At 36.6% G+C, this 23,927-nt stretch overlaps 1 protein-coding gene across 1 annotated transcript; it reads right to left on the bottom strand.

Moving 5' to 3' along the window:
* Positions 1 to 4,309: 4,309 nt before the first annotated feature.
* Positions 4,310 to 5,068, bottom strand: LOC120090572 (uncharacterized). Its single transcript, XM_039048301.1, has one exon. The coding sequence runs from the start codon at positions 5,066 to 5,068 to the stop codon at positions 4,310 to 4,312; it is 759 nt and encodes a 252-aa protein (XP_038904229.1).
* Between the last annotated feature and the right edge of the window lie 18,859 nt (positions 5,069 to 23,927).

The raw sequence follows: 23,927 nt of genomic DNA, 5'->3' as shown, positions 1-23,927 counted from the left end.
TCATGGTTATATAAGGGTCTAGGAAAAAAATGTTCTTCAAAAAGTCATTTGCATTTAAACATCTTTTATAAAAACTATTTAAAATAATAAAAAAAAAACCTCAGAGTGTTTCTACTAATATTAAATTTCTATATAAGATGACTATTAAACACTATGAACTAATAATTTCAATTTTGATTTTAAAAAACCCTTTCATCAGCCAAGTTATGATTATTATTCTTTGGTATAGGATAGACTGTGTAGGTTTTCATAACATTAGTACGTTAGAGTTAGTCAATAGAGATGATTGATAGAGTTGATGGTCAGAGTTAGTCGAAGGAGATAGTTGTCAAAGTTTGGCTGTTAGATGTGGTAGTTGTGTAGAATTGAATGTTAGACATTGAAGGTGGTAGTTGTGTGAAGTTGGACATTAGAGATAGTTGTAAGAGTTTGGCTATCGTAGATGGACATTAGGCGATAGTAGTAGTAGTTGTTGATGGGCGACTGCCAGAGTTGATTTTCGAAGTTAGTCACGGGAGGTGGTTGTCAAAGCATGTTGACATCGATGGTTATCATTGAAGTTGGTTGTCGGGAGCGGCTGACTGGTGGAGTCATTAGAAACATTGGAGGGAAAGCGAGAGAAAGAGAGAAGTTAAAGTTTCCTCGATAAATGTACAAACTTCAATAGTGAACAATGTTGGAGTTTGTGGAGTTGAGTTATTTAACATCGATTTGTAAAGTTGGTGGGCCAAATACTAAGTTGATTATTTTGACAAACTCACTTCAACTTAAGTTAGCAGGCCAAACAACGCCTAAGTTTCTATTAGTTTACACAATGTCTTAGTCTAACAGTGGTCTTCATAATTTTGTTTTTTCTTTTTTTCTTTTCTTTTTTTAGCCATGTATTTTTTTATCAACTGTTTTTTCTTGTAGTCGATTTTTTATCAACTAAGTTTAGTTTCTGTTGTTTTAATAAGAGAAAAACAAAGGATTCTGTTACTGCAACATTGAAGCAGTGAATTATTTAGTAAAGCTTGTTGAGCCAAAGACAATAGAAATCTGCATTACAAAGAGGAACATAACAATATTTAAAGCTTAACATAATAACTCTCTAATAAAAAGTCCTATACTTGCTCCACAATTATAGAGCATGAATAACAAAGTAACTAATCCCTAAAAATAGGAACAACCTTTGCCACAATCAACTTAAACAGAGTGGACTTGTTTCAATCCTAAAGCATTTTCTTAACACTCCTTGCTTTAGGAGCTACAAACACCAAGTCTTGACCTTAGAAACTCAAACTTACAAGCAGACAATGGTTTTGTTAAAATATTTGCAAATTGATTTTCTGTTTTGCAGTGGACAAGAGTTACATCTCCATGTTTCTGTATTTCCCTTGAGAAAAATAACTTGATGTTAAAATGTTTAGTCTTCCCATGAAACATAGGATTATGAGAGATAGCAATAGTAGCTTGGTTGTCAACAAAAATCTCTGTACTTTCTTTCTGCTAAAAATCAAGGTCAAATAAAATTTTTCTTAGCCATAAAGCTTGATTAACAGTAGATGTTACAGCAATAAACTCTGTTTTGACGGTGGATTAGGCTATAATTTCTTTCTTCTTTGAGCTCCATGAGAAAACACTAGAGCCAAGAGTAAAACAATAGCCTGAAGTGCTCTTCATATCATCAATGGAACCTCCCCAGTCACTGTCAGAAAAACCAACCAACTTGAACTCCTTGCTTCTTGTGAACTTGATACCAAAATCACTTGTGCTTTACATATCGTATATCAGTCTTTTAGCAACCTTGAGATGTAATTCGCTTGCACAATGCATAAATCGAGACAAAATACTTACAACATTCAAAATGTCTGGCCTTGTTGCTATGAGATACATCAAACAACTAATCAAACTTCTAAAATATCCTTCACCAACTTTGATAGCACCATCTTCTTTGCATAACTTCTCCTTTTGATTCATTGGAGTTCTTTCCGCCTTGCATTCATCCATTTGAAACTTCTCCAATATTTCCTTTACATATTTTTTCTGGTATATGAAAATTTCATCTTGCCCTTGCTTAATCTCCATGTCAAGGAAGTATGACATGAACCCTAGATTTGTCATTTCAAACGTCTTCATCATCTCTTGTTGGAAATTCTGATTATGATCTGTGTTGTTTCCTGTAACCAGCAAGTTATCAACATACAATGAAACCATAAGAATGTCAGTACTATTGCGCTTAACATACAAGATTGTTTCTGATAGACTTTTCACAAACCTAAGTTTAGCAAATATTCATCAATTTTGCTGTACCAAGCTTTTGGAGCTTGTTTTAGTCCATAGAGAGCCTTCTTGAGAAGATAAACCTTATCTTCTTCATTTTCCTTAAAAAATCCTTGGGGTTATTTAACATAAATTTCGTCCTGTAGGAAACCATTTAAAAAAGCTGATTTGACATCCAACTGGAAAACTTTCCAGGCCTTTTGTGCAGCTATTGCGAGCAATAACCTGATTGTGTCTAATCTAGCAACAGGAGCAAAAGTGTCAGAGTAATCAACACCAAATATTTGAGCATACCCTTTAACCACAAGTCTGGCTTTATGTTTGTTGATCGAGCCATCGACATTAAGCTTGGTTCTAAACACCCACTTCACGCCAATTACCTTTCTGCCTTGAGGTTTATCTATAAGGATCCAAGTCTTGTTCTTCTCTATCATTGACATCTCCTCCTCCATTGCAACCATCCACCTTTGATCCTTTTTTGCTTCTGCATAGTTAGCAGGTTCACACATAGCAACATTGCATCTTTCATAAACATCTGAGAGTAACCTTGCTCCACTCACAGACACATCATCCACTGTTTCATTTTGCCAATCATCTTTTTCTTCGATGCTTGAACCAGAGAACTTGAGTTGCTCTGTTATGGGGCGATCTTTCTTCTCTTCTTCATCCCAGCTCCACTCTTCATCCTTCAGGAAGTGGACGTCCCTGTTAACAACAATATTTATAGTTTGTGGCTGGAAAATTTTATAGGCCTTGCTGATAGTACTATAGCCTATAAAAAAAAACCTGATGAAGCTCTCCTATCAAGCTTGTCATGCTTGCTTTGTGGAACATGAGTAAAACACAAGCAACCAAATACTCTAAGAAATTTCAACGAGGGTTTGTAAGTATACCAAGCCTCAAATGGTGTTTGTTCCTTCACTGCCTTTATCAGAAGCCTATTTTGAAGAAACATAATCGTATTTGCTGCCTCTGCCCAAAACTTCTTTGGCAGATTTTTCTCATGCAACATACATCTTGACATCTCCATGATGTATCTATTTCTTCTCTCACTAACTCCATTTTGTTGGGGTGTGTAAGGGGTTGTAAGTTGATGCTCTATGCCTGAATTTTCAAAAAACTTGTCAAATTTTGCCGATGTGTACTCTTTCCTATTGTCGAATCTTACAATTTGAAATTTGCAACCACGTTCATTCTCAACTCTTGCTTTGAATTTCCAAAAAACTTGAGCTACTTCTGATTTAAACTTCAGGTAAAAAATCAAGCACATCTAGGTGAAGTCATCAATAAAGGCAATATAATAGAGACTACCTTTTAAAGAAGGTGTTCTTTGCGGTCCTACAACATCTGTGTGGATGAGCTACAACTTGCAAGTGGCTCTCCAAGTTGACTTTGGGAATGACTTCCTATTTAGTTTTCCAAACTGACATGCTTTGCAACTTGAGATTGCATCACCAAGCTTGGGAATATTTAGTGCTAGCTCCTTTTCTTTTAGTTGCAATAAACCTTGATGATGATAGTGTCCAACTCTCTTGTGTCAAATCTGTGTGACATCTTCCTTGAGAAGAAAAACAGATTGCTCATTCTCTAAAGGATTGAGTGAGAAACTCTTTCCTTTCATTTTAACTTTGAAAAATTCCTGATTAGCTGCATCCTTAATCAAATGATATTTATCTTCAAAAGTAACTTTAAAGCCTTTTTCAATAAGTTGACCTACACTCAACAAATTATGGTTAAATGTCAGGAACAAAGAGAACATCTTGTATATACTTTGTACCTGTATAGCTTGTAATCGCAACAGTGCCTTTTTCTTTTGATAGAGATGTAATCCCCATTGCCGATTCTTACTTTGGTGATATTAGTTGGCTTCAAATCTCTAAACAATTCCTTGTCATAAGTCATATGATTAGTGCAGCCACTGTCAATTAACTAGCTTTCGTTTGATTCACTACCTACAAACATGTAGCCACAAACAATTGTTCCTCCTCCTCCTCTTGATCAACAATCTTAGCCTCTTCACATTGCTATTGATTCTTGCTCTTGCAAATTACAGCTCATGTCCCATTTGGTTACATTTGGTGCATTTGGCATCTGGTCTTCTCCAACATTTGAAAGGAGGATGACCCTTTCTATTGCAATGTTGACATGGAGGATAGGACCCCTTTTTAACTCCTATTTTGTTGTTGACTGAGGATTCTCCATTAGGATTTTGATTCTTCTTGTTGTTCCTTGCATTCTCATGGTTCGCTTGCAAGACTCCTTCAACAACACCTTCTAGCCTCATAGCTCTTCTTTGCTCCTGTGATTGTAAAGCATTGAGAATTTCTACAAGAGTAATTTGAGTTAGATCCTTGGTATTTTCCAAGGCTGAAATAGATGCCTCAAATTTTTTAGTCATTGTTACAAGAATCTTTTGAACAATTCTTGAGTCCTTAAATGTAGAACCAAGTAATCTGATTCGGTTTGCTATGCCCAATAACCTATCAGAATACTCTTTAATTGATTCTATTTTCTTCATCCTCTCCAACTCGAATTCTCGAATCAAATTTATCACACGCATTCTTTTGATTCTTGCATCTCCTTCATACTCTGACTTGAGATAATTCCATATCTCATATGCTGATTTTAGAGTCATTATCTGAGTGAATATAGTAGATGAGACTTCAGCAAACAAACAAGCCTTTGCCTTGGATTTCCTTGTCTTTTTCTCCTTCCACAATTTAATCTGTGTCATGGTAGGAATGTTTGGGAGGTCAGGAATTTCATAATCCTCTTCCACAGCTTCCCAAATATCCAAAGCTTCCATATATGCCTTCATATGAACTGCCCAAACCTGGTAGTTGTCTCCATCAAACACTAGTGGAGAAATTGAAGGGAACTTGCTTGAATGTCCATGACACAAAAAACACTCACTCACAGATCCCTCAAGAATGAGGCTCTGATACCAATTGTTGTTTTAATATAAGAAAAACAAAGGATTCTGTTATTGCAAAGTTGAAACAATGAATTATTTAATAAAACTTGTTAAGCCAAAGACAATAGAAATCTGCATTACAAAGATGAACATAACAATATTTAAAGCTTAACATAACAACCCTCTAACAAAAAGTCCTATACTTGCTCCACAATTATAGAGCATGAATAACAAAGTAACTAATCCCTAAAAATAGGAACAACCTTTGACACAATCAATTGGACTTATTTCAGTCCTAAAGCATTTTCTTAATCGTTTCTTATCAACAAATCGAGGTTATAATTAGCTCACAACCTTAATCAAAGTGTGGAGATTAGATAGTTTTTGTTTGAACACACTGTCTAGCTTTCTTAATTTTTGCACACAATGGATTAAAAAGGGTAATGCTTAAAATAATCATTTTACAGACACAGAAGCAAGCTAAAACCTAAAATCCAACCAGAAATAGGGAAGATAACTCAATAATAAGAAAGGTTGAATGTAACGACCTGACCCCCTAGGACTTAAGTTAGACCTTACTAAATACGTGCATGCATGGAACTCAAAACGCACTCAGTTATGGCAAAATTAATGCTAATTAAATAAGGTAAGTCCAAAAGTCTTTCATTAAATTCAAATACTAAAATAATAGTAGGATACCCATAAATCATAAAGGACAATAAATAAGTCTAAAAAACAATTCTTAAAAGTAAGTTTTAAGCATCAAAACTAAAAGTTAAGAAGAACATGAAAATAACTTTAAATCTCATGAACGGAAGCGTAAAAACTAGTCCCAGTGGCTCGATCACGAATTCTGCTTGTCCATCATCGGTGCATCTCTACCCTTTACCTGAAACAACAACATGAGAAAGAATGAGTATAAAATACTCAGTAAGTAGCCCCATTACTGGGGTCAGGCTAGGCATCTATGTCCTCTAGATACCCACCTCTGGTGAAACATATAAATTGCTCTAGTCCTTATGGGTCACATATACACATGAAACGAGAAGAGGGATTGAGTCCTATCCTACTGTAGTTAAGTATGTCCACTACCTCTAGTAAGTCCCGTAGGACCCACAACCTCTGGTGAATACCGAAGGAAACACAATCTCTTACTTACGCATGGTTATGCATACACCTCTTTCGTATACACATAACCTACTTAATGTGTACCTCTTTTGTACACATTGTTACGTATACACCTCCTTCGTATACACATAATCCACTGAATGTGTACCTCTTTCATACACCTGATTAAGTATACACCTCTTTCATATACACCTAACCTACTGAGTATGTACCTCTTTCGTACATCTAGTTATGTATACACATCTTTCGTATACACATAACCCACTGAATGTGTACCTCTTTCGTACACCTGGTTAAGTATACACATTTTTCATATACACCTAACCTACTAAGTATGTACCTCTTTCGTACATCTAGTTATGTATACACCTCTTTCGTATACACATAACCCACTGAGTATGTACCTCTTTCGTACACCTTAGTACCCTCTAGGTATGTATCACTTTCATACACACTAGCCCTAGTACATCTCTTTCATGTACTAGCGCCCTTGGACGTGCATCACTTTCATGCAGTCACATAGTCTGGAAAGGAAAAGAGATTGCATCTAACTTTATATTACATATAATATTCACCTAATTATGAATCCTCTAAAATCTCCCGATCAAGGTCAGGTTAGTTAACTTAAACATACGTAATTAATCTAGTATTACTGAATCCACTCTAGTACATCACTTTCATGTACTAACTCATGTAACAATCAAACATTTGAAATTTCATAATTCATCATATAACTTATACACTTTCATAATAAATAACATCAATAAGCACATCAACAAAATGTTCCAACTTTCACTTAACTTTAAGATATTTCTATAGTAGTATCGCTTGACTCATAATTTAGGGTCATGCCCAATCGTCCTTTTAATATATTCCATAAAATTCTAAATCATGCTTATACATTAACATGCTTCAGTCATATTATCACATGCTCATATATCTTTTCTAAGCAGTCCATTAAATCTCAGGACAGTCAAAATTATTCTTGTAACTAGTCTTACAATCTCAACATCAACAGATCAAATACAACCATATGGAATCACATACCATCTCATGCTAGCATTCAAGTGTCTATGTGCACAAGTAAATCTTTCATATCTCATTCCAGAACATACATCGGTCATACTGTACTATCAGACCACCATGCTATCATTCTGCCATATCATTCATTTATCCTGCTAACATACATCTAATGTCTGGCCCGTGGACAGTTCCAGTAGTAAGATTACTTACTTCAAATTATGCCTAAGTGGCAAGCAATTTAATCTTTCTCCTCGCTTAGATGAATCTTAAATCAAGCCCCAAAGTATAGCTTGTTCCAAAACTGCCTTCGATCTCTCAAAAAAATGCCTCAATCAAAACGTTGTTTGGTCCAAAATTAGTTTCGAACTTAAGTTCATTTGCGAACCCAACTTAATCCTTCACAATGCCTGACAACACACTTCTACCTTAAAATTCCACCAGTGCTCGAATCTAAGGTCCAAAATTCTGGTGACTGGCCACGGGTTCCGATTGTTGGGATGGGCTGAAGAAGAGATCGCCGACCGGACGTGACAAGCCAAGCGAGGATAGCTGGAGCGGTGGCAAGGGTCTCGACTGGAGGGAAAAGAAATTGAAGGGGGGGGGGTGCCGGTGGGTACGCGAGGGAGAAAGGGGTGGGGTTTGACTTTTTATAAAAAACAACAATAAAAATAATAATAAAACAAAAAAGGAAATAAATATAATTACATTTAATTTTTTTCCGTTTTATAATATTAAATTTCTTTCCGTTTTATACTATTAAATTCCTTTCCGTTTCAAAAGAAAATCAATTCTTGCCATTAACTTTCAAATTGAATAATTTCATGCCAAGAATTAAATTCCCACACTTACACTTGAAATCCAAAATTCCAAAAATGCCCTCCAACTATTAACAATTATTGAAATTCCAAATAATAAAGTTATTGAAATTACATTATTGCTAAAAAAAAATGTGTGGGGTGTTACATTCTTCCCTCTTCAAAGAACTTTCGTCCTCGAAAGTTCATTCTTGAAAAAAAAAACTTCGGGGGTGTTACATTCTTCTCTCTTCAATGAACTTTCTTCCTCAAAAGTTCATTCTTGAAAAGGCTTCAGATACTGGGCCTTCATCTCATCCTTTCGCTTCCAGGTAGCCTCATTGAACTGGTGATTCTGCCACAGGACTTTCATAAAAGCAATTTCTCAGCGGTGCAATGTTTTTATCTCTCTGGCGAGGATCTTTATAGGCTTTTCCTTGTAGCTCAAGTTGTCATTCAACTACATGGAACAGGTCTGTCACATACTTCCTTAGCATCGAAACATGGAAGACATTATGAACTGAAGACAGTGCTGGGGGCAATGCCAAATGGTAAGCTACGGGGTCAACTTGTTCCAGGACCTCGAAAGGTCCAATGAATTTCGGACTCAACTTTTCTTTTTACCTCAGAATACCTTTATGGGTGCCACTTTTAAGAACACTTTCACACCAGTCTTAAATTCCAGGTCCTTACATCTTACATCGGCGTAGCTCTTCTGTCTACTCTAAGCTGGTTGCATACGAGCTCTGATCTTCTGTATTGCCTCATTCGTGGTCTACACTAGCTCAGGACCTAGCAACTTCCTCTCACCAACCTCACCCTGGCATATTAAAGACTTACAACTCTTTCTATATAGGGCCTTAAATGGCAATATGCCAGTGGCAGTCTGATAGCTATTATTATATGCGAATTTTGTTAAATGCAGGTGAGAGTCCCAACTCCCTGAAAACTCTAGTGCACAAGCGCATAACATATCTTCCAATATCTGGTTCAAACGTTCTATTTGACCATTAGTCTATGGGTGAAAATTGTACCAAAATCCAATCGAGTACCCATTGCTAACTGTAGACTCTTAAAAAAACTAGATGCAACACGAGGGTTATCGTTTGACATAGCTAAAACTAGTACCAAAATAGGTGTAACAACCACTTCCATAAATAACTATGAAACTTACGATGTTGAAAATCAGCAACACTTCTACACGTTTGAGCTGAGAACTGTGAAAACAGTCATGAAGTTAAGAAAGTCTTATATACTAAAAACATATATCTGAGCCTACCATGTCACAAGGAAAACTTTATATGTGTAGTGAAAAAACTGGTCATACTATATAATGCGTCATCTGAAGATACATACCAGAACAAATCTAGTCAACTAAAAATTGCTTCTACTCTAGAAGCGTCAACTGTGATGTTTTTCCTAGGGTCTACATGTCTGAGAATAACTCTGTCTAATTAAGTCTCACATTCATGAGAAACTTATCATGAGGCTCTATACTATCATGAGCTATAAAACTTGCTTGAGCCATCCTCATATTATTCTTTAGGCTTGAAATAATCACATATCATTACTTAGACCCCGCTACGAATGAGCCCAGAATTCCCCCCGAAAATGAAGTTTTGAAGTCCCTGGATGCTAAAGCATAATTCAATTGATAACACATTTTCATAACCCCGTAATAACCGTAATTGATCCTTGAAGTTTTTTTTTCCATAAGTTACTGAAATTACATTATTGCTAAAAAAAATGTGCGGGGTGTTACATTGAAAGACTGTCTTACCACTTAAATTACAACAAATTTTTTAGCAGCATGTTGGTTTCTCTCAAGAATCACTTAATTTATTACTTTTAACTAAAAAGACATTTGACCTACTAATCTTAAATGAGAAAATCTTATTTAAAATATATTTTTGTTTCAAGGAAATAAATGGAAAGTAAAAAAAGATGCAGATATTTCATATTAATTCGATCATTTTTGTTGAAGTCATATTAATTCGACCATATGATATTTAGCATCTTGAACATCAAAATTTTGGAGATTACAGTCTCAAATTGATTGGTTCGTTCAAAATGGGGGAAAGGATAAGAAGAGAACTTCAATGACATAACCAATTACCATCGAAAATGAGAGGAAATTGTTAATGAGCTTCTAACATTAAAAGTACTAGACATAAAAATCCCATAGAATATTGTAACTTAATCCAAACTTATGAATACAACAGCTTATCCAAACTCATAAAAGTTCAACTATCGGCAGTATAACAGTTTTAGTTGAATCTATGTTACCAATTTTGAGTTCATATTCTTACTTTTTGATAAATTTACAAGCTTTGAGTTTATTTGTTTGGTAGCACAACCAAATGTTAGTGAAAATAAGAGGAAAAAGATCAAACATGAAAATCCAACTTAGTTGGAAGTTGAAACTCAAACAAAGAATGCCAAATCTATATAAAAAGGTTTTTGGTCGACATTGAACGCCTGTAGTTCTTCATGTCGATCTATGACTGACATTAAAGGAGCCTACTCGATAATAAATGTCAGTTCTTTATGACGCTAATGCCAGACATTCTTTCAAAAATAAAAATAACAATTTTTGCTTGCGCGCGTGCCCAATAATATATCTCTATCATTTGCAAGAGCACAAAATAAAAAACTCATAAACCAAAAAACTAACCCATAATGCATATAGATAACCCACATGTGAGATGACTTTGTTAGAAATCTGAGTATTCCTGCACATAGAAAATACCTAACAAGCCATGAAAAAAGGGAGTAATACGTTTCATGTACAATATATTGCTAAAGAAAGTTCTCCAAAAATAAGTCCACAATATCAAGCAAGGAAATATAAACTGAAAAAAAAAAAATTATTTGAGTGGTGGAGCTTTTTATTGAAGAGAGAAAGAATAAAGTATGGACACTAATACTCAATCTTTTATTATTTCTTTCTTAACCTTGTCTTGGTAAAGATTAAAATACCACTATATATAGTCTTACAAAGTGTCTTCCTAAATTCCTTCAATAAATTATTAATAAAAGCAAATGAAAGAGATTATAGTAATTAAGACAGAATTTCAAAAGTTGCAATAATTCTTGACTCTTTGTTACTCAAACTGCCATAACTTTCCATAGAAAACATCAAACGACTTGAGAATTGAATCATCAGAAAGTACACATCCGGGACATCAAAATCCATAGTTCACACATTTAATTTAGAAATCGTTTGACCTTCTAAAATGTCTGCTAAAACCCATCCAAAAACCTGACAATTTGAGTTTAATGCTCAACCTAAACTAGAAAACAAAAACAATGATATAATACGATAGAAACATCAGCGAGAATGTCGTTTCTCTCATTAGTGATAAACTCACTCCCAAAGTATTCCCTCTCTCAATAACCCTATATAATCAAACCTCATGAAATATAGAAATATAACAAAATAAAGGCTTACTCATCATTGGCATCAATTTATACTAGGGGTATAAGAAACGTCTGGTTTTGTTTTCCTTATGATATATAAACAAAACTAAACCAAACCAAACCGATCTAGTTTGGTTTAGTTCACCAGTTCGACCTGGTCCTTTATAAAAAAGGCTAGGGTTCCATTCAACATTCCCACCTTAATCGTTCATTTGCATTCCCATATCTCTTTCCTTAGTCGTTTAGTCATTCATTCGCTTTCTTTGTTGTTCGTCACTTATCCTAGTGTTGATGGTCGTCCGTCGTTGGTCTTTTTTTGCTGCTGATCGCCGTCAAACTATCTTTCTGATTTCATGTTGTCGCCAATCTCCCTCATTCCCCTTTCTGTCTGTGCGATTCTTAGATTCTTGATGGCCTATCTCCCAAAGTACTCATTATTGCTAGATTTTGCTTCTTCTTCACCACAACATTGAATTGGAAGAACACTGGATTTTGGAGATTTTGGGAACAAAGGAGCGACCATTGTTGCTAGGTTTGGGTTTTGTTTTGAGTTGACCTAACCTAACCGAGCCTTAAAGCTTTCATCTGTTGACAAACCAAACATTTACTTACATAGTCGGCTATATCTCTTTTCATGTTATGCCACCAGTAATGTGCTTTTAACTCTTGATACATCTTGGTACTCCCAAGATGTATTGAAAAGTATGACTCGTGGGCTTCTTTTAGTAGTTCTTTCTTGATTTCTTCATCATTTGGTACACATAGACGTCCACAGTAGAGGAATGCAGAGTCTGGAGTTGTAGAGAATTCACTAGTTTCTCCATTCTCTAACTGCAATTGTTTGTTTAATTATTTATCTATTTGTTGTGCATCAATTATCCTTTGCCTTAAAGCAGGACTTGTAGTTAGTTGTTCTATTCGAGTTGTGATGATTTCTGGCATTAGGGAGATCTCAGCTCTTTCAAGGTGATCATTATGTGTTTGGAGATGGTACTTATGAAGGATCTCATATCTAAGAGTTCTATGAGCACGTTTAGATCACTCCGATGTCACAGTGACCGACATACAACAATATAAATTCAACATATAGTTATGTAAATCTTAATTAACAGCATGATATGGACAACAAAATTAATAGGAAAAGGTGATCATTCTTCAAACTTCAGCACTCCACGTAGCGGAACCCTCCAAGCGATCTACCAACATCCAGCAACAGCATCGACAACAGCAGCACAAACAATGCACGAACACGAATGCCACGGGCACGACACCACCACTAATGAGCCCTGGGTATTCTCAGAGTGAAAACCCAAAGGATGGTCTTTGGTGAATTTGATAGAGGAAGGAGGAAACACGAATCGTGTAGACGATAAGCAAATGGGAGGCAAGAAAACGCTATTGCATAACAGAAACGCTTATCGTTTCAGAGGAGCTACACGATCATGTAGTATTTACTGAATGATCATTTAGGAAAAGATACACGATCGTTTAGTAAAACTGGCACACTATACGATCGTTTAGAGAAGCTATCCGATCATGTAGGAAATAGTGTGTGATCATTTAGGCGCTAGGTAGACGATCGTTTAGGTGGAGAGTGCTATCGTATAGGCTCTCGAAAACACTTAAGCGATCATTTTGCTTTCTACCAATGCACGCTTTTCTTTCTTTTTGGAGGATTGACGAACGGGGTCTTAAAAAATGAAACGATTTCATTTTTATTTCATCGATTACAATAACCGACTCATTCCCAATAACCCACGTCCAAATGTGAAAATTGGATTAATTATCATATAATTAACCAATTAATTAATTAATAAATATAATCATATTATATTTTTAACCTATAGTTTGATATCACATATCTACTATATTATTTTTTCCTCTACTTGATATAAATCATATTTATATCTAATATCCTCCAAAGTAATGTATCTGATACATTTAGCCAATTATATCATATATAATTAACCAGTCCAATTATATCATATATAATCGAACTTCCTCTTGTCAATTTGAACATTTCAAATTAACCCAAATACTGGTTATCGACTTTATCCAAGCTACCTAGGGGACCTAATGGACATGTAGCTCGAAGCTCCAACGGTCCGTGAATAGCTGACTAAACTCTTTAGATACGAGATCCACCATTCGTTAACTATCAGGCATTCTACTAAAGACCAACAGCTGAACTCTTCTTACCATAGATATATTGATGTGTCCATTGGATATAACCAATCATGAGTACGATGACCCTTCACGATGCTCGTAAGTACAGCTGAGCCAAATTATCGTTTTGCCCCTGTAGTTACATCTTACTCCTTAAGTACCACTGATTCCTCTAATGAAAAATACAACATAGTCTAACTATGTGTGAACACCTCTCGGGCCAAGAGAATGTGTGTGACACCACATTGTTCAAGTCCCGGAATCAGCCTTTAAGGGAGCTATCTATTTACCCCTGCCTCGGGGAAGGAGTGAATTCTATCTTGTGTAGCTGAGTTTCGAGTTCCCAAATTAGACGAATCCCCAAAATGGTAGGTTTTAATCGGCGACCTGGCCACTCGCAACCATACAAATCAAAGGACCGCCCTTAATGGCAAGACTTCCCAACTCACTCAGGATTGAGGTCATGTTACCTATGGTCATCCTAGTGAAGTGAAGTCTCTGTCATGAACGGTGTTATATAACAAGACGTTGACACTTCGTAGTCTGGCCTTATACAAACTCTTTGTATAGGACGCCCCTGCTCGTATGTCTCCAACACGAACGATCAGGATCAGACCATCTGTGACAAGTCACAACACTTGTGACCATTTCACAAAGTGAGCCGCATCCGTAGCGTTATTAGGATCAAGTTTCCCTCCTATATCCATATACTACAGACCATTTTGATTATCACTTAAGACATGATCCACTTTATGTCACCACATACATGCTTGAGTCACATACAGATAACTAGGGATTTTATATTTATTGGTTTGTGGTAAAGCAAATAAAACAAGTAACTGAGCAAAAATACAAGATGTGAAGTAAATATCATATATTAACAACACAAGCGTTCGTACAAACTATTTACAAACTACAAGACATGAGACTTTAGAGCATCAACCCAGCCAACTTAGAGCTGCTGTGTGATCTGACTTTCGGCTAAGAGCATCAGTCACAATGTTAGCTTTTCTTGGATAATAGAGAATCTCATAGCCGTAGTCTTTGACCAATTCTAGCCATCTTCGTTGCCTCATATTTAACTTCTTTTGGGTAAAGAAGTACTTAAGACTTGTATAATTTATATAGATTTGGATTTTTTCCCCATATAAGTAATGTCTCCATATCTTTAAAGAAAAAACTATGGCGGATGACTCCAATTCATGAACATGATAGTTTTCTTCATAAGGTTTTAGTTGTCTTGAAGCATACGCTATTACTTTATCATGCTACATCAAGACACAACCAAGCCCCTGTTTTGAATGTATCACTATAGAATGTTAAACCCCCTGATCCGTCAGGTATAGTGAGAATAGGGGCTATAATCAATCTTTCTTTTAGTTCCTGGAAGCTTTGTTTACATGCTTGTTCTTGCAACACTCTTGGAGGGAACACAATTGAGTATGTATACCATAGTCTCCACTGTGAAACCCTAAAATGAGTTCGATAAGGAAGCGTAACTCATCATCGAGCGAACCATGTCTAACAAGGTCCTATTTCTCCTATCTGCTACACCATTCTGCTGAGGTGTACCCGACGATGATAGTTGGGAAACGATTTTATGTTCTATCAAATAGTCCTAGAATTCCAAGTCCAAAAACTCTCCACCTCGATCCGATCGAAGTGTTTTATTGCGTCTATCTAATGCGTTTTCAAATTCAGCCTTGAACTCTTTGAACTTTTCAAAAGATTCAGATTTCCATTGCATAAGATAAACATACCCGTACCTGGAGTAATCATCAGTAAAACTGATAACATACTCATAGCCACCTCGGGCTCGCACATTCATAGGACCACAAAGGTCAGAATGTACTAATTCAAGAGACTTTTGGCTCTATAACCTTTTCCAGTAAAAGGTCGTTTAGTCATCTTACCCTCAAGGCAAGATTCCAACACTGGTAAAGAATTTTCTTCTAACTCACTTAGAAGTCCATTCTTCACCAATCTCTCAATCCTATTGAGATTTATGTGCCCTAAATGAAGATGCCAAAGTTGGGCATTTAATTTTGGAGAAATTCGTTGACGTTTTGATTGAGTTATGGAAGTTCTGAACAATTCAGTATTATGGAGGGAATTAATGGCTAACGGCCTTAGCGCATATAAATTCGATTCTAGATTTACTGTGCAAATAAAAACACCATCTTTATGAATAAACGCTTTATCGACATTAAAAGAGATAGTATATTTACATGGCAATAAACACTTTACAAAAATACGGTTCCTCTTTAGTTTAGAAACGATATATACATCATTTAAAAAAAGAAACCTATTATGTGAAGCTAATTGGAGCCTCCCACTGCCATAGCTGAGACGACGTGTCCAGTGCTTACTCGCATCATCATCTCACCAGCCTCTAGCTGTCGCTACGATCTAATCCCCTGAAAAGAAGAACTAATATGGTTAGTGGTGCCTGAATCAATTATCCAGGCATAATCATCATTCTCCACTAAACAAGTTTCAAGAACAAGTAAATCACGTTTACCTATATCGGCCTTGGCCTTAGCCTTTGCTACTTTCTTCTCTTTCAGATACCAAGGACAGTTTCTTTTCCAGTGTCCATCTTGGTTGGAATGGAAACACTTTCCCTTAGCAACTTTTGGACACCTACTTGGGGTGACAGGCGATGGGTTAGCAGGTGCGTTCCCTTTTCCCTTACCACCCTTCTTCTTCTTCTTCTTTGCAGAGTCAGAAGTAAAAGGTGCAAACTTTGTTCCTGAGGTTGAACCTCTATGGAATGTCCTAGAGGATGAAGCAACATTTGCCTCACCCTTCTGCCTTTCCTTACTTTTCTGTAAAAATTGGTATGTCTATAACTCGTTGAGGAGAGTTGTAAGGTTATATTTCACTTTGTTAAGAATCACATTGTTAACAAAGTGTAGAAAGCTCTCCGGCAAAGAATGCAGGATTATGCTAACCTGGCTGCCCTCATCGATAGTAGACCCATTTAACTCTGCCACATTAAAGCGGACCATCATGTTTAGCACATGTTCAAGAACAGAGGTGCCTTCTTCCATTTTGGAGTTGAATATGTGTTTAAGAGCCTCATGCATAAGATTTTCAGACAGTTGTCTAAACATCCCCCGCAGGGACTCCATGATCTCACGCGCTGAGACCATAGACTCATGTTTCTTGGCCAAGACTTCAGAAAGACTTAGTAAGATGTAGGCTTGGGCCTTATCATTCGCCCTTGTCCATCGCTCATATACTACCCAAACATTTCGAGCGGCATTCAGAGCTGTAATAGGAGAACAAGCCTCTGTGAGAGCGAACATGAGATCCTCGATGATCAGATCGTCGTGATCATATGTTTCCATGCTGTGAAATTATCGCCAGTAAGTTTTTCAACGCTTAGCAATACTTATGTAACTGTTGCCATTTTGAAAATGTTGTTGAAAATACGAACAAAACTTTATTAGAATTTGCTAAACCATTTTTAAACCAATCAGTTTTGCAAAACAGTTTCAAGTACCCTAAGTTATAGACTTCTATTTTGCAATGATGCCCCAGTGAGGCAGGACAAACGCCACTGGTGGGGTGATCAGTTTCCCCTTCGCTGGGATGAGACATTCTCAACCATTAGGCAGAATCAACTCTTGGAACAAAACCTAACAACCACCATTTTTTGGTCAAGAATCGATAACCTTTAACTATTCTGTGTAAGTGTAACCCTTCGCTTTCAGTGCCAAAGTCTCGCCCTAATGAGCCCACCGTAGGGAAGAAGAAGATTAGGACAAGAGATTAAGTTACCTTATCCTCTTACAGGATATCAAATAAAGAAATGCATAAAACTGCCGTCCTTTAGGGGGACATTCCCAGGGTGCCTCGAGGCGATGCGAAGTAACTTTATTCAACCTAATGAGAGAGACTGAGGGATATGCTGTCGTACTTTCAGCTCCCACTTACTATGAACACTTTCTCCATCCACCTTGATATTGACCTACCCAAACACCATCCGTTGGGGCGGATACACCAAAGGTGCTACGAGGCCGAGGATAGATCTCACGGTATGGACTATTTATGAGAAACGTAAAAGGTTTATGTGAAGCTCTTATGCCCCAAGTACCTCCCACTGAATTTTCTACCTAGGGGTTCATTAACCTAGACAATCCGACTACTAATTTTATTCTAAGTCGTCTTTTTAAACTCTGCTCATAAACAACGTTTGTCTATAAAATATGAACAATTTCAAGTAGTCACATTTAAACACTTTAATGGACTGTTCTTAACTTGCACGCATGCATCAAATCTATCTAATTAACCTTTCCAGATAAGTTCCCAGGTAGGGGTGTTACGTTTCCGTCAACTTAAATACCTCAGCCTTGATAGAACCCACCTTAGACAAAAGGTCCCTTATAGATAGATTTGCTACAATTTAACCTTTTATTAGCCAATTTAATCCTATTAAACTTATTAAAAGATTAAAGCCTTAGGGTTGTTAATCATATTAGAACCGTGATCTTAGGTCTATGTAATCCAAGTTTTAAACACTTTAAAACCATGAATTAAATCTAAGTTAGCATGCATGTCTTTCTTATTTCTTTTAGTTCTAATTTCTCTTTAACTTTTAAAAAGAAACAACTAAAACCATTGTGCACAACGAGGCGTTTATAACAGTTATAAAATATCCTGTGTCATGCTTCATGCAATGTCTGGTCATTACTATATATAACTTTTATATAACGCGTAAAAACCAAGCAAACATGCTATCATTCACCCTCATACTATAACATTTATAATATAAAGATGATGCATGTCAGTGCTTTTTATGCATGCATAAATATAACTCTTAAATTATATGATGCATGAGCATGCTCTTACATAATTAAATCATACTTCTCTAAATTATAACAATTACAATAAAGAGATGATGAATGATCATTGCATAACCTACGGTGGGATCTACTATATGTACATACCATATGACATATAAAAACATACACCTCATGTAATAAATAAAGGATTAATGGACCGAGTTGAGCCTTTACAAAAATCGAAACAAAAAAACCCTATCTATTAAATTTTTCATTGAGCAAACCGGTTCACAGGCGAACCGAGTCTTGAACCGCCAGGAGGTCATCATCATGTAGTAAACTCAAGTAGGTAGACCATCGTTCAACACACACTAAACTATAGAAGCATAAGTAAACGATCGTGTAGACGATGACGAGGCTCCAAAGCCTGATCATCTATGTGATCGGGTAGCACGACGACAGGTAAACGATTTACCTCACGTTACTAAGCGATCGTTTAGTCAATACTAAGCGATGAAGCTTGCTAACCTAAACGATCGTCTATGCGCACTTTAAACGATACACGAGCATTTCATCGTCTACACGATGTGTGCCACCAGGTAAACGATTTACCTTGTGATGCTGATCGTTTAGTTAGTTACTAAGCGATGAAGCTTGCTGACCTAAACGATACTCAGCGACTACCCGATCGTCAAAATGATACGATCAACTCTTGATCGCATACCCCATCGTTTAAACAATGCATTCAACAGCGATAGCGTACTTCTTCATCTTTACGATACGATCAACAGTGATCGCGTAGAACATCTTCTACACGATGCGATCAACCTTAGATTGCCTCATTCTTCGAAGCATTGCAACGTTTGCCCAGTCGTGTATCACTCTTATCCAACGCTTGCATAGATCTGCTTCTTCGACGAACGACTCAAAACTTCAAACAAACTTTTAATACAGACTCGATAATGATTATTAATGCCGAAAAATGCAAGGGCCTTTACAAACAATTGCAAATGTAAAAGGATCTAAATCAAACATAGGCTAATCATCCCGAAAACATCCATTAATCCGTAAATCCACATTTAACCATTAAACAGCGTAGAAATGCACCTACCATGAATGTAAATCTCATTTTGTTGCAATAGATGAAATCGGAGTATCAGAACCTGGCTCTGATACCAATTGAAGGATCTCATATCTAAGAGTTCCATGAGCACGTTCGGATCGCTCCGATCTCACAGTGACCAAAATACAACAATATACATTCAACATACAGTTATGCAAATCTTAATTAACGGCATGCTATGAACAACAAAATTAATAGGGAAAGAGTACCATACCAGTTGAAGACATTCTTCAAACTTCAGCACTCCACGTAGTGGAACCCTCCAAGCGATCTATCAACGCCTAGCAGTAGCGTCGACAATAGCAGCATGAACAACACACAAACACGAATGCCGCAGGGACGATACCATCACTAATGGGCCTCGGGTATTCTCGGAGTGAAAACCCAAAGGGTGGTCTTTGGTGAATTTGATAGAGGAAGGAGGAAACATGAATCGTGTAGGCGATAAGTAAGTGGGAAGGAAGAAAACGCTATCGCATAGTAGAAATGCTTATCGTTTAGGAGGAGCTACACGATCGTGTAGTATTTACTGAACGATCGTTTAGGAAAAGGTACACGATCGTTTAGTAAAACCAGCACACTATACGATCATTTAGAGAAGCTATCTGATCGTGTAGGAAACAATGTGCAATCGTTTAGGCGAGAAGTAAACGATCGTTTAGGCAGAGAGTGCTATCGTATAAGCTCTCGAAAACACTTAAGCGATCGTTTTGCTTTCTACCAACATGTGCTTTTCTTTCTTTTTGGAGGATTGACGAACGGGGTCTTCAAAAATGAAATGATTTCATTTTTTTTTCATCGGTTACAATAACCGACTCATTCCCACTAACCCATGTCCAAATGTGAAAATTGGATTATTTATCATATAATTAACCAATTAATTAATTAGTTAATATAATCATATTATATTTTTAACCTATAGTTTGATATCACATATCTACTATAGTATTTTCTCCTCTACTTGAAATAAATCATATTTAAATCTAATTTCCTCCAAAATAATGTATCTCATACAATTAGCCAATTATATCATATATAATTAACCAGTCCAATTATATCATATATAATCGAACTTCCTCTTGTTAATTTGAACATTTCAAATTAACCTAAATACTGGTTCTCGACTTTATCCAAGCTATCCAAGGGATCTAATGGACCTGTGGCTCGAAGCTCCAATGGTACTTGAATAGCTGGCTAAACTCTTTAGCCACGAGAATCACCATCCGTTAACTGTCAGACATTCCACTAAAAACCAACAGATGAACTCTTCTTACCACAGATATATTTCTGTGTCCATCGGATATAACCAATCATGAGTACGATGATCCTTCACAGATGCTCGTAAGTACAACTAGACCAAATTACCGTTTTGCCCCTATAGTTACATCTTGATCCTTAAGTACCACTGATTCCTCTAATGAACAATACAACATAGTCCAACTATGTGTGAACTTCTCTCAGGCCAAAAGAAGGTGTGTGGTGTCACATCGTTCAAACCTCGGAATCAATCCTTAAGGGAGCTATCTATCTACTTACCACTGCTTCGGGGAAGGAGTGAATTCCATCTTGTGTAGCTGAGTTCTCAACTCTCAAATCAAACGAATTCCTAAAATGGTAGGTGTGAACTGATGACCTGGCCACTCGCACCCATACAAATCTAAGGACCGCTCTCAATGGCAGGAGTTCCCAACTCACTCAGGATTGAGGTCATGTTACCTATGGTCATCCTAGTGAAGTGAAGTATCTATCATAAACGGTGTTATATAACGAGACGTTGATACTATAAACTCTTTGTATAGGACGCCCCTGCTCACATTCTCCAACACGAATGATGAGGATCAGACCATCTGTGGCAAGTCACAACACTTGTGACCATTTCACAAAGCGGGCCGCATCCGTAGCGTTACAAGGATAAGGTTTCCCTCCTATATCCATATACTACAGACCATTTTGATTATCACTCGAGACATGATCCACTTGTATGTCACCACATACATGCTTGAGTCACATACAGATAACAAGAGATTTTATGTTTATTGGTTTGTGGTGAAGCAAATAAAACAAGTAACTGAGCAAAAATACAAGATGTGAAGTAAATATCATATATTAACAACACAAGTGTTCGTACAAACTGTTTACAAACTACAGGACACGAGACTTTAGGGCATCAACCCCAACAAGTTAGAGCTGCTGTGTGAGTTGACTTTCGACTAAGAGCATCAGTCAAAATGTTAGCTTTTCCTGTATAATAGAGGATCTCATAGTCGTAGTCTTTGACCAATTCTAGCCATCTTCGTTGCCTCATATTTAACTCCTTTTGGGTAAAGAAGTACTTAAGGCTTGTATGATTTATATAGATTCGGATCTTTTTCCCATATAAGTAATGTCTCCATTTCTTTAAAGCAAAAACTATGGCGGATAACTCCAAGTCATGAACATGATAGTTTTGTTCATAAGATTTTAGCTGTCTTGAAGCATACGCTATTACTTTATCATGCTGCATTAAGACACAACCAAGCCCCTTTTTTGGATGCGTCACTGTAGAATGTTAAACCCCCTGATCCGTCATGTATAGTGAGAATAGGGGCTATAGTCAATCTTTCTTTAATTCTTGGAAGCTTTGTTCACATTCTTGGTTCCAGACAAAAGGATTATTATTCTTGGTGAGGTTAGTTAAGGGTAATGTTATACTTGAGAAATTCTTCACAAATCGTCTATAATATCCTGCTAATCCAAGAAAGCTTCGCACCTCACTAACTATTGTTGGGCGAAACCACTTGCTAACTGTTTCAATCTTAGCAGGATCCATTGAGATTCTTTCTTGTTTTACAATATGCCCTAAATAGGCAACTTTTCGCACCCAAAACTCACACTTGGAGAATTTGGCATACAACTCTATATTTCTCAATATGGAAAGAACATCCCTAAGATGTTTTTCATGTTCTGCCTTAGACTTGGAATAGACCAATATATCATCTATGAATACGATCATGAAGTTATCAAGATAGTCCTTAAAAATTCTATTAATCAAATCCATGAAGAATGTTGGGGCATTAGTTAATTAAAGGGCATCACAACAAACTCATAATGGTCATATCTTGTTCAAAAAGCAATCTTGGGAATATCAAACTCCTTGATTCTTAGTTGATGATATCCTAATCGTAATTCTATTTTGGAAAATACCAATGCTCTTTGTAATTGGTCAAATAAGTCATCAATGTGTGTAGTGGGTATTTATTCTTTATTGTCAACTTATTCAACTTTCGATAATCTATACATAAATCCATTGATCCGTCCCTTTTCTTAACAAATAAGACAGGTGCTCCCTATGGAGACACGCTAGGGCGTATAAATCCCTTGTCTAACAAATCTTGTAATTGTATTTTGAGTTCTTTTAACTCTGTAGGTGCCATTCTATATGGTGCTTTAGATACTGGTTCAGCTCTGTGAATTAAATCTATACATAATTTTATTTCTCGACTAGGTGGTAAACCTGGAAGCTGTCCTAGGAATACATCTTCAAACTCTCTTATTACAGGAATGGCCTTCATTTTATCCTTTTGGTTTCGTAAATCCACCACGCTTGCTAGATATGCTCAAGCCCTATAGTTGAGCAAATGCTTAGATTTTAAGGCTGAAATTATTCTTGGGACTGATTGTATATCAAAACTTTTAAATTTAAATTTTATTCCTATTGGAAAGGTAAATATGATCTCCTTATTATGGAAATCTATGCTTGCATAGTTTGTTGCTAATCAGTCTATACCTAGTTTATGTTCTGATACTGACAACTCGCAATTTTCCACCACTGAGCTGGCTAGCATAGATACTCCAGTAGGAGTAACTATGGATAGAATGTAGCCTAAGGGCTTTGACGTTAATTGAGAATGTTTTAACAATGTTGTAAAGATGAATGAATGACTAGAGCCCAAATCAAATAAAGTGAAGGCATAATATATGATGATGTGTAATGTACTTGTAACAATTGCATATTGGTTCTCTGCCTCTTGACGTGTAATAGCAAACACCCGTCGTTTCTACTGCTGGGTAAGCTTATTACTAATAGGCTCGGTCGTCTGGGCAGTTGATACTTGGGTAACGAGATTTGGGCAAACCTTTGCATAGTGACTCGCCTGGCCACAATTAAAACACACTCCTAAGTTCCGAAGACATTGCCCCTGATAGTGTTTTCCACAATTTTCGCACTTAGGATATGTGAATGTTTGGCTCTTCTGTTGTGACTATATGCTTTGAGTGCCTTGGGAATTTTTAGCTTGCCGTTGTGAACGTTGGAAGCCTTGTTGGTC

The sequence above is a fragment of the Benincasa hispida genome, chromosome 11 (genome assembly GCF_027475165.1).
Source record: "Benincasa hispida cultivar pf3 chromosome 11, pf3_genome.v1.1, whole genome shotgun sequence".
NCBI lineage: Eukaryota > Viridiplantae > Streptophyta > Magnoliopsida > Cucurbitales > Cucurbitaceae > Benincasa > Benincasa hispida.
This window is presented reverse-complemented; position numbering and strand designations above follow the sequence as displayed.